The following is a 12,438-nucleotide window of genomic DNA, read 5'->3' on the forward strand; positions in this document are numbered from 1 at the left end:
CTACCTATCCTTAGGTATCCCTACTGCTGGGACCTAAATAGTGAATGGATGGGATGAGCTCTTCGTCAACACCACTAAACAACTATAGAAGACAGAAGGATGACACACAGGGAAAAAAGCATGATCTACTTATCCGCTATCCACAGATGACTCAGGTAGAAGTTCAGCAAAGTAACAGCAACAATACCACAGCTGAATACAAGCCGCCTGTTTGCAACCAGAGCTTGAATGAACTGAATAATATCACCAGCACCAGTCCGAGGAAGATAGTAGTATTTAGGCACATGGAGAATACTGATAATCAGCAGCTGGATGGAAAGAGGGCTCAGCTGGGTCTTAAAGTGGAAGAGATGAAAGTTCAACAGGAAAGCTGTTTATTACAATGAATACTAACAGCAGAAACAATAGAAAATCAGGGAACATTTTGTGCAGCCAAACTATGTGACCTTCTATGGCCAGAAACCACATGACTGTCTGCCACCCGTGACACAACTGTGATATTAATGAACATCACCAGACACTACCTATAAAGAGGAGTGGCATTGTATCTAGAACAAAGCTGCAATGTTTTCGAAATCTCAAACACTTCATCATGTATTAAATAGTTATTTCGGCATAAACTCCCAAGTTAAAAAATTTTGGGCCTGTCGCAATGAAATGGAAAGTTTAGTCACCGGTGTTAAGAACAGACCATGGGTTTCAATTCCCTTCCCTAAACATGACTGTGACCACCCTGAAAGACCCGCTTCCCTACAGATCCCTACTAGTGTTGAGTGAGTAGTTAGCTATTCGTAATTGCTATGCTGTTGGCGAGTACTGTCAACTACTCGTATATTCGTTACGAGTAGCGGGCACATGTAAGTCAATGGGAAATACTCTCTAAGTAGTGAGTAACCCGAAAGCTGTACTATTCGTTTGAGTAGCGAATAGTAAGGGTTTTGGGTTACTCGCTACGTAGCGAGTATTTCCCACTGACTTACATTGTGCCCGCTACTCGTATTGAATATGCGAGGGGCTGACAGTACTCGCTAACAGCAATAATGAGTACGAATAGCTAACTACTCGCTCAACACTAATCCCTACCACACACAGATTTTTCCGAATAATATACAGAGGTTGGCTTTGGAACTAAACCTTCACTTGATCGCAAAGCAAACAAACCTCTTCAGACGCTAAAAGTAGACGAATCCTTAAGTGCAAATGTTACAGATAGTGAAGTGTTCGATAATAAGAAATGCTGCATCTGTCTATTCAAATGTCTTACTTGAAATACGTCTTGTAAGACTATATGTGGATCTGGATGTATCTGAAGAAGATCGTCTTCTGTCGGGTGACGTCTCCTGTGGGGTAGGAGGAGGCTCGCTTGTTGCATTGTCTGAATCCCCATCCTTGTCTTCACTACGATTATTTATCCTATCATTAATGGGACAAAACATTTTATTTGCCATTTATGAAATAACAATATAAAACAGTGAATAAGTTATTCCTGGAGTCTTATTTGGTCTCAAATTACTACTGCAGTTGGGAAATCAACAATAGCCCAAAGTTTGCCACTAGGTGTGATGTTGATAGGCAATAATACGCAACGTTTCGGAATTATTGCAGTATACTATACAAACAATCATTAGACCTCTTCTTCATATGCCTTAAAAAGGCTTTTAAAAAGCAAAAAAAAATTACCAAACAGTTAAAAAAGAAGGGCAAAAAATATCTTTTTGAAAAAAAAAATAATAAATGCACAAAATTTAAATTGTTGTGTCCAAAACAAACTAAGCTATAAATTTATCAAGCTAAAAAAGAAAAACAAAATTAAAATGTCGGCAGAATTCCGAATTCCGAATTTTTGTTCTTTTTGCCGCCTCCAAAAAAAATACAGCTGCTGAACCTTTAGAAAAAAAAGATCTCAAATAGCTCCATTGGAAAAAATTGGAAAAAAAGAACTGGCTTTCAAAATATAGAAATAAAGAAATAATATTGTTAATACAATGGATTTTTAGTGTTAAAATAATATATGCTTTTGATGATAAAAAAAAAATATTTTGGATTTGTTTGGGGTTTTTTTTAAAAAAAAAGGAAATCTGTCAGGTGATTTTGTAGTACAATACTATTGTTATCTTTAAATAAAGCTTAAGAGACTTTTCAGAATAAGTTTTATTTCTCTACCTTATCCTGTTATCTTTCTGTAATCTCTGTATAATTCAGTGTCTCCTGTAAATGTAAATACAGTTTGCATATTCACACCTCCCAGTGCATTCACTATTAGGCTATGTTGCCTACAGTCACTGCAGAAATTTCTGCAGCGATCTGAAGAGCACACGTGCGCTTCAAATCGCTGCAGAAAATGTCCGTAGTGAAAAAAAAAAAGCCGATTCCATGCGCTCTGCCTGCAGCTCCTGCCATAGACAGAGCAGGGACTGCAAGCAGAGCGCACGGAAGAAGTGACATGTCACTTCTTAGAACGCGCGCTTCGGGCAGCAGCCGAAGCGCTGCGCTCTAAGACGCCACGTGGGCACGGCTCCTGCATAATCTTCATAGATTATGCAGGGGACGCAGGACGCATGCAGTTACGCTGCGCTACAAAGCGCAGCGTAACTGCATGTAATTACGCAACGTGCGCACATAGCCTTACTGCTGAGAGGTGGCAGTATGGGTGGGAGGGCAGCAGTGCAACTTCATTTCATATTTGCTATCACTGATGCCAGCACTGAGAGGTAGGAGGGGGGAGCAGGGCATATGCAGTTTATATTTACATATGCAGTTTATATTTACATATGCTTGACTAGTTACTAAAGGTGGCTTTACACACTGCAACATCGCAAACGACATCGCTGTAACGTCACCGGTTTTGTGACGCAATAGCGACCTCCCCAGCGACATTGCAGTGTGTGAAACACATCAGCGACCTGGCCCCTGCTGTGAAGTTGTGATCGCTACAAATCGTTCAGGACCATTCTTTGGTCCTTTGTTTCCCGCTGTACAGCAAAGTCTCAGTGTGTAAAGGGGACTTTACAGCGACTTCGTTAGCGACTTCCCTTTCAAAAAGCTGCTTTACAACGTCCCCAATGACTAACTAGGTCGGTCTGCAGGTCCGGATCGCTGTTGCGTCGTTGGCCAGGTCTGCCTGTTTGACAGCTCACCAGAGACTTTGTAGCGATCCCGGCCAGGTTGGGATCGCTGGTGGGATCGCTAGAAAGTTTCAGTGTGTAAAGGGGCCTTTAGTCAAACTGAAGTCTATGGAGCTTACAACAAGATAACATGATAACGTAGAGCAATAAAACTTACTGATCCTGAAAGGTCTTCTTAAGGCTAGGTTCGCACACTGCGTCTTTTTGACGCTGCGTTTTTGACCGCTAAAAACGCACAAAAAACAAATGCGTTTTTGCCGTGATTTGGTGCGTTTTTGGCTGCGTTTTGCTGCGTTTTTGATCTCTGCGTTTTGCTGCATTTTTCAAATGCATTGCATGGGCGGAAAACGCAGGAAAGAACTGACATGTCCATTTTTTTTTTTTAACTCAAAAACGCAGGTAAAAAAAACAGATGTGTGTGGACAGCAAAAATGAAAACTCATAGACTTTGCTGGGGAAGCAAAGTCCTGCAGTTTTGAGGCCAAAAACGCACCCGAAAAACGTGCAAAAACGCCGCGAAAAACGCACTGTGCGCACATAGCCTAAGCCCTATTTAAAGATATAAAAATAGCAACAATAAGAGGAATACATATCCTCCAAAAATTAAGCATTACTTACAGCAAAGATAGGGCTGCAGTTGTAAAGTGCCCAGGCCAAGAGCTAGTACTCTAACAGGATACAGCTAAGCCCCCTAGGGACCTATAAGCATGAGGTTCCCATGACGAGGGTTGTAGGCTTCCGTATTCTGGCCATAATACCAACTAAAACCTCATATTTTTTGAACAGGATGCAGCCAGGCCCCTTTCTGTTAGGCCTTGTACTTTACAGTTTCTGTCCCTATGTAGCGTGCAGTGGGGGTACGGCTTGGCAGCCCACCTGATATAATAGTATGGGTGTCACTTAATAGGCTGCGGGCTTATGACTGTGCATGTGCATGTGTGAATAGCGCTCTATGCAAGCAAACAGTGTGCAGTTTTACTATCCAGCAATCGCCCCTTCCATTTTTTTGGAGGTGTGTGTGATTTGCTCCTCCTGCACCTGTGATGCCTCCACTTAGAGGGGGGCTTAACTGTATCCTGCTAGAGTACTAGTTTTTGGCCTGGCATTTACAACTGCAGCCCTATCTTTGCTGTAAGTAATGCCTATTTAAAGATAGTATTAGTTTTGAACTTGAAAAATCACCTGACAGATTCCCTTTAATAAGGTTGTCCAATACTTTTACATTGATGGCTTATTCTTAGGATAGGGCATAAATGTGTGATCGGACGGGTTACGACACCTGGTACCCCCCACCGATCAGCTATTATTGATGCCGGAAAAAGCGGAGTCATAATCCAAAGTTATATTAAAAAGGTATAATTTTATTCAATACAAAAATTCATACAAATAACGCGAGCGGGCACCACGGGCGCATCACTAACGGGAGCTGGCGGTTTGGGCGCATCCTGGAAGGTCTCTCTGAGTGATGTGGGCGGGACTTTGTGACGTCACCAGTGATTTCCCTGACCCGCGACGTCACTTTGAGGCCGGAAGTGATGCGCCCGTGGTGCCCGCTCGCGCTGCGCATGCGCCACAGATGTCGGTCATCTCACATTCATTCAGGGCTTTAAATAGCCCAGCACACACAATCAAGGCATGGCCCCCCGAGGAAGCCCTACGCGAAACACAGCGTCGGGGTCCCCTGGACAGCCCTACCGCATCTCATACTATGGGTGAGCATTTATAACTTTATGTAACCTTAAGTTCTATGGTGGCTGGTGTGCAGCTTTGTTATACATCCGATGTAACTAACTCTATTATATGTGCTGAGTTCTGGGTGTTTGCTATTCACTACACACGGGCAGTACTTTTCCATGTGGCTACTGGGATCCCTGCCTCTACCACCATATTATATATACATACTATAATGTCACAGGTGCTGTCGTGTCATTGACGGCAGTCAATGTTATATGGTGGGAGGAGTAGTCCCAGACTTACTGGTGTTACTGCAGTGTGCCTAATGATTTGGCTAACCCAGATATCAGCACTATTACACAAATATCAACTGTATTCTGATGTGGTTTGCACTATATGCCATTCGGAACTCTCTTATACTCACCAACTACTCTTACTGTGGTAGTATTGCTGTTCCTTGCACCTTATCTCCCCATTTTTTCCTGTGTGTTATTTGTATGAATTTTTGTATTGAATAAAATTATTCCTTTTTAATATAACTTTGGATTATGACTCCGCTTCCTATATTCCTATATTGTTGGGAGTTTCCATATGTAAGAAATATGTTTATGATGCACCGGATGTATTTGATTGTATTATTGATGCCGGCGGTGGCAGCAGGTGGCCAGCATTGCTCAGTTCTGGAGCTGTCCGTCTTCTGATAGTGGCCGAGGCTGGGAACTGCACATCTGCCTCCTATTGATTTAAATGGAGGCAGATGTACAGTACCTGGCCGTGGCCGCTAATAATTGACAGGGCAGCTCCAGAATTGAGCATTTTCAGCCACCTGCTGCCACCGCTGGCACCGAGAACAGTTGATTGGTGGGGGTGGATGACCCTGGCTAGTCAGACATTGATGACCTATCCAAAGGAGTGGACAAGCTCTTTAACTACGATGTTCTCCAAAAAACTAATCAAATTGTTTTAATATTGTATGTTATTTTATTTTTCATTCATAGTCCATTCCAAGATAAACTTAATGCCCCTCCTTAGAAAAAAAAAGAAACACAAAAAAACACAACATAACAGATGATGAGGCGTATGAAGTCTCCACTTTACTAACATCCATGGTGGTGTTTGAGCAGGAAAGGGCCCTAAGATCTCCACTTCATCTTCACTTGACTGGCAGCAGCTGCATTCGTAGCACTTCTGACAGCAGTTTCGGCACGTCCATCGGCACAACAGCAGATCTGAAATTTTAGACAGGAACCCCTGTGCCAAAACACAGCAACAAATGGCAATTTGTAAGTTAGGGAATTCAACTTCTCTTGGCAATTATGTCTGGTGTGATTCATGGAGGAACATCAACAGTTATCGAGAGGCAGAAATGTTCATCATCCCGCAACGTAGTGTTTTACTATTTTCTCTTGCCTCAGAATTTACATAAATCAGGAATCTAATGTCAATTATAATTGATCATAAATCAATTAAAATGTCCATACGAGAATCCCATCAGGAATGGAAGTACTTGTAGGTGTTTAAAAGTTGCGAAAAAGAGAAGACCCTAAAGCCATAGGGGCCCTAAAGATTCCACTGCCGTACATGAGATCTACAGTTAGGTCCAGAAATATTTGGACAGTGACACAAGTTTTGTTATTTTAGCTGTTTACAAAAACATGTTCAGAAATACAATTATATATATAATATGGGCTGAAAGTGCACACTCCCAGCTGCAATATGAGAGTTTTCACATCCAAATCGGAGAAAGGGTTTAGGAATCATAGCTCTGTAATGCATAGCCTCCTCTTTTTCAAGGGACCAAAAGTAATTGGACAAGAGACTCTAAGGGCTGCAATTAACTCTGAAGGCGTCTCCCTCGTTAACCTGTAATCAATGAAGTAGTTAAAAGGTCTGGGGTTGATTACAGGTGTGTGGTTTTGCATTTGGAAGCTGTTGCTGTGACCAGACAACATGCGGTCTAAGGAACTCTCAATTGAGGTGAAGCAGAACATCCTGAGGCTGAAAAAAAAGAAAAAATCCATCAGAGAGATAGCAGACATGCTTGGAGTAGCAAAATCAACAGTCGGGTACATTCTGAGAAAAAAGGAATTGACTGGTGAGCTTGGGAACTCAAAAAGGCCTGGGCGTCCACGGATGACAACAGTGGTGGATGATCGCCGCATACTTTCTTTGGTGAAGAAGAACCCGTTCACAACATCAACTGAAGTCCAGAACACTCTCAGTGAAGTAGGTGTATCTGTCTCTAAGTCAACAGTAAAGAGAAGACTCCATGAAAGTAAATACAAAGGGTTCACATCTAGATGCAAACCATTCATCAATTCCAACAATAGACAGGCCAGAGTTAAATTTGCTGAAAAACACCTCATGAAGCCAGCTCAGTTCTGGAAAAGTATTCTATGGACAGATGAGACAAAGATCAACCTGTACCAGAATGATGGGAAGAAAAAAGTTTGGAGAAGAAAGGGAACGGCACATGATCCAAGGCACACCAGATCCTCTGTAAAACATGGTGGAGGCAACGTGATGGCATGGGCATGCATGGCTTTCAATGGCACTGGGTCACTTGTGTTTATTGATGACATAACAGCAGACGAGAGTAGCCGGATGAATTCTGAAGTGTACCGGGATATACTTTCAGGCCAGATTCAGCCAAATGCCGCAAAGTTGATCGGACGGCGCTTCATAGTACAGATGGACCATGACCCCCAAGCATACAGCCAAAGCTACCCAGGAGTTCATGAGTGCAAAAAAGTGGAACATTCTGCAATGGCCAAGTCAATCACCAGATCTTAACCCAATTGAGCATGCATTTCACTTGCTCAAATCCAGACTTAAGACGGAAAGACCCACAAACAAGCAAGACCTGAAGGCTGCGGCTGTAAAGGCCTGGCAAAGCATTAAGAAGGAGGAAACCCAGCGTTTGGTGATGTCCATGGGTTTTAGACTTAAGGCAGTGATTGCCTCCAAAGGATTCGCAACAAAATATTGAAAATAAAAATATTTTGTTTGGGTTTGGTTTATTTGTCCAATTACTTTTGACCTCCTAAAATGTGGAGTGTTTGTAAAGAAATGTGTACAATTCCTACAATTTCTATCAGATATATTTGTTCAAACCTTCAAATTAAAACGTTACAATCTGCACTTGAATTCTGTTGTAGAGGTTTCATTTCAAATCCAATGTGGTGGCATGCAGAGCCCAACTCGCGAAAATTGTGTCACTGTCCAAATATTTCTGGACCTAACTGTATTTATCTATCTCTCTGTCTATCTATCAATCATCGCACTTATACATCTATATAAACATATACAGTGGGTGAAATAAGTATTGAACACGTCACCAATTTTCTAAATAAATATATCTCGGAAGGTGCTGTTGACTTTAATTTGTAACCAGATGTCGGTAACAATTCATCCAATCCATACAGGCAAAGAAATCAAGCCATAGATGTCCATAAATTTAGTGATGTGTAATAATGACAAATGACACAGTGAAAAAGTATTCAACACTCTTATTGAAATTTATTTAATACTTTATACACAAGCCTTTGCTGGTGATGACAGCTTCAAGATGCCTCCTTTATGGATAAACTAGTCACAAGCATTGCTCAGGTGGCATTTTGTCCATTCCTCCATATGAATACTCTTCACATCCTGAACGTTCCGTGGTCTCCTTCTATGAGCTTTAATTCCTTCCATATTGAATTCAGCTCCTGTGATCAGCTCGGTCATTCTAGCAGCTTTCTTTTCTTTCTGTGAAACCAGTTGAGAGTTTCCTTGGCTGGGTGTTTGGGATCATTGTCTTGCTGAAATGTCCACCCTCAATTCATCTTCATCATCCTGGTAGATGGCACCAGATTTTTATCAAGAATGTCTCTATACATTTGTCCAGTCATTCTTCTTTCAATTATATGAAATTTACCAGTGCCGTATGCTGAAAAACAGCCGCACACCATGACGTTCCCACTTCCTAACTTCACTGTTGGCATGGTGTTTTTGGAGTGATATGCTGTACATTTTTGGCCTCCAAACATGGTGTGTATTATGGCATCCAAAGAGTTCAGTTTTGGTCTCATCTTGACAGACTATATTCTCCCAGTATTTCACAGGCTTGTCTAAATCTTTAACAAGCTTGAAAAGGCTTTTTGTTCAGCAATGGAGTCTTGCGTTGTGAGGGTGCATACAGGCTATGAAGGTTGAGTGCATTACTTATTGTTTTCTTAAAAAACACTTGTACCTCTTGATTTCAGGTCTTTCTGTAGCTTTCCACAGGCTCTTGGACAAAACTTCTGATAATTTGTTTCACTCCTCTACTTGAAATCTTGTGAGGAGCACATGGTTGTACCCAGTTTATGGTGAATTTATGTTCTTTCCCCTTCAGGATTTTATCCCCAACTGTGACCTTCAGTAGTTTAAATATTCTTCTGTAACCAATGCGATCAATATGTTTTGCAATAATAAGCTTACAAAGGTCTTGAGACAGCTCACTTGTTTTACCCATCATGAGATGTTTGTTGTGTGGCACCTTGCTAATGAAATACCTTTTTATAGGCCATCATTCACAGCAGCTGATATTTTTTCCACTATGTGGCAGAATTGTTTTGTAATTACTCACAGATTTCAGCTGATGTCTTAACTTTCCATGGCTTTTTGCACCTCTTTTTCTTCATGTGTTTAACACTTTTTTCCTGTGTCATTTCTCATTATTAGACATCACTAAATTTATGGTCATCTATGGTTTGATTTCTTTGCCTGTGTGGATTGGATAGGTTGTTACTGACATCTGGTGAGAAATTAATGACAGATATTCTTTAAAGGGAACCTGTCACCACTTTTTTGGCCTATAAGCTGTGGCCATCACCACTGGGCTCTTATATACAGAATTCTAACATGCTGTATATGAGAGCCCAGGCCGGGGATATAACGTAAAAATACTTTCCCAACGGTCGCGCTATGGGCCTTATGGGTGTCTCCGTTGTCCGGCGCATCTTTTGGCCATCTTTGTTCTCCTTCTTCTCTAGCCGCGGTGCATGACGGGTCCGACATCATACACACTCGCCGGCATTCAGGTCGTGAAGTATTGTAGTGCGCCTGCGCAGGACCGGCGAGTGTGTATGACGTAGCAGCATCATGCACCCAGGCTTCAGAAAGAGGACGAAGATGGCCGAAAGAGGAGGCGCCGGCACCGGACAACGGAGAAAAAAATTGTGCAATATGATTTCAGCCTCTATGTATCACGGTGCATAGCTGAATGAGTTAATAATCACACTCAGCTTGTTCTGACCCAGAGATAATAACTTGTATCTCCCTGATTTATGACCACCTTCTAAAATGTAACCTTTAAAAGGGTAAAACATATTGTACTTTTATTTATTTTTTTCATTGACCTATCCGGCTATACACAATGAAAAAACATGATCAGAGAACTTCAAATCCACTCACCTCATTTATTGGCTCCAACTGTCCTTTTTGATATCCACAATTAAGTAAATAGGAAAGCATTAAAAGAAAGAACAAAAACAATTTAGTGTTTGGCTTTTTTTATAAACAATGTTGTCAGAACCAATTTTGTATACACCAGACATCAGATTGAGACTATCCGCTTCCATAATTGCTACGTTTGGAATTTAAAAGTAAAAGTATTAAAAGTAGCAAAAACGTGTAAGTTGTTTATTTAGTAAATAGTCAACTGGGAGGAGGGAGATGCAGCTTCAGTTCCAGCTTTTGGTCTCAGCAGTTACATCTGAATGTACGGTACATCACCACTGAGGCAAGCGATTAGATGCAGAGGTATTGAGGCTAGCGACTGGCTGCAGAGGTACTGAGGCCAGCAATTGGCTGCAGAGGTACTGAGGCCAGCGACTGGCTGAAAAAGTACTGAGTCTAGCGATTGGCTGTAGAGGTACTAAGGCCAGTGATTGGCTGCAGATATATTGAGGCCAGCGATTGGCTACAAAGGTACTGAGGCCAGTGACTGGTTGCAGAGGCACTGAGGCCATTAACTGGCTATAGAAGTACTAAGACCAGCTATTGGCTGCAGAGGTACTGAGGCCAGTGATTAGCTGCAGAGGTACTGAGGCCAGCGACTGTCTGCAGAAGTACTGAGTCCAGTGATTGGCTGTTGAGGTACTGAGGCCAGCGACTGGCTGCAGAGGTACTGAGGCCAGTGATTGCCTGCAGAGGTACTAAGGCTAGCAACTGGCTGTAGAAGTACTGAGACCAGCAATTGGCTGCAGAGGTACCGAGTCCAGCGATTGGCTGCAGAGATACTGAGGGCACCAATTGGCTGCAGAGGTACTGAGGCTGGCTGCAGAAGTACTGTGGCCAGAGATTGGCTGCAGAGGTACTGAGGCCAACAACTAAATGCAGCGGTACTGAGCCCAGTGGTTGGCTGCAGAGGTACTGAGGCCAGCGATTGGCTGCAGAACTACTGAGGCCAGCGATTGGTTGCAGAGGTCCTGTGACCAATGGACGTGATGTCATCAGTGCAGGACTGGCGAAGATCACCAAAGCTAGAGCTCTGGTACCAGAGCAGAGGGGGACTGAACAGGAAAATAACATATATATATATATATATATATATATATATATATATATATATATATATATATATATATATATATATATGTATATTGTTCTATACATACAGGAATATGTTAAAGGAAATCTTTCACCAGGTTTTTTCTAGCCCTTCGGATGGCAACATGATGTAGGGGCAGAAATGCTGATTCCAGTGATGTGTCACTTACTGGGCGGTTGGCTGAAATTTTGATAACATCATTATTTTATCTGGTGAAGATTTAGCAGTTCTCTGAATGCTGAGCTCTGTATAACCCTGCATTTCATAGTTACTATGTTTTTTGGCTAGTACCTGTTCACATTTGTTGGCTGTGCGGGTCAGTTTTTTGGATATTTGTAGTGAGTCTTTCTGATTGAGCACTCCACCCTAAAACCTGGCTGTGTTCATAACCTTTACAGCAGGAGCCTAGCTGCCCATACATGGAGGTTTGCAGTCCAAATAGTGGCATTTTGCCCAGACATGGATGTTTTTACCCTAGATAGTGGCATTTAAGTTAGGTTCCCGGATTACAGAGATATACCTTGCCGTTGGTTTCCAGGTTTACATGCATTGGCCAATACATAAACTAAATATCTCTTTTTTGCAGTAATGCAGTGCCATATTTTCCCCTATACATTTTTGGCTTTTCAGTGTGCAGCTGTATGCATTTTATATAGGGCATGTAACAGGTGTGATGTGGACCCACTGCATCACGTGACCTGGGCTTACACCGCATGGAGGGATAGTGACTACCTGGTCTTCACTAGGGCCTCTGGTGGTGAGGTTAGGCTTGTGCTGTAGGTAGCAACCAGGTACCACTCCCAGGGCAGTCCCCGGGCCTGCAGCAGCTGACCGAAGGATAAGGATGCAGGTAACAAGGCAGAACACAGACACTAGGGCAAACAGAAAGGGTACATGGTACAAATAGGGACTAATCAGGAGGGGTAAACCAGGACAAAAAAAGAAGGAGGGACAAAACAAAGACAAGATGAAAATTTAAATGGACTGACCAGACAGAAAGACTGAGACACAGACAGAACTTGCAAGCTGGTGGACAGACAGAGCAAAAACAGGGATAATGGA

The 12,438-nt window shown here is 42.2% G+C and overlaps 1 protein-coding gene across 2 annotated transcripts in view; it reads right to left on the bottom strand.

Moving 5' to 3' along the window:
• Nucleotides 1-12,438, bottom strand: part of SYT17 (synaptotagmin 17) — a 180,102-nt gene that overhangs the window by 133,718 nt on the left and 33,946 nt on the right. For both annotated transcript variants that reach the window (XM_075317981.1, XM_075317982.1), the window contains exons 2-4: nucleotides 10,239-10,256; nucleotides 5,902-6,050; nucleotides 1,265-1,413 (exon numbers count right to left, since the gene is read on the bottom strand). In XM_075317981.1, coding sequence (XP_075174096.1) covers nucleotides 1,265-1,413; nucleotides 5,902-6,050; nucleotides 10,239-10,256 — 316 coding nt within the window. The remainder of the gene's footprint in view (nucleotides 1-1,264; nucleotides 1,414-5,901; nucleotides 6,051-10,238; nucleotides 10,257-12,438) is intronic.

Source organism: Anomaloglossus baeobatrachus, chromosome 7 (genome assembly GCF_048569485.1).
Source record: "Anomaloglossus baeobatrachus isolate aAnoBae1 chromosome 7, aAnoBae1.hap1, whole genome shotgun sequence".
NCBI lineage: Eukaryota > Metazoa > Chordata > Amphibia > Anura > Aromobatidae > Anomaloglossus > Anomaloglossus baeobatrachus.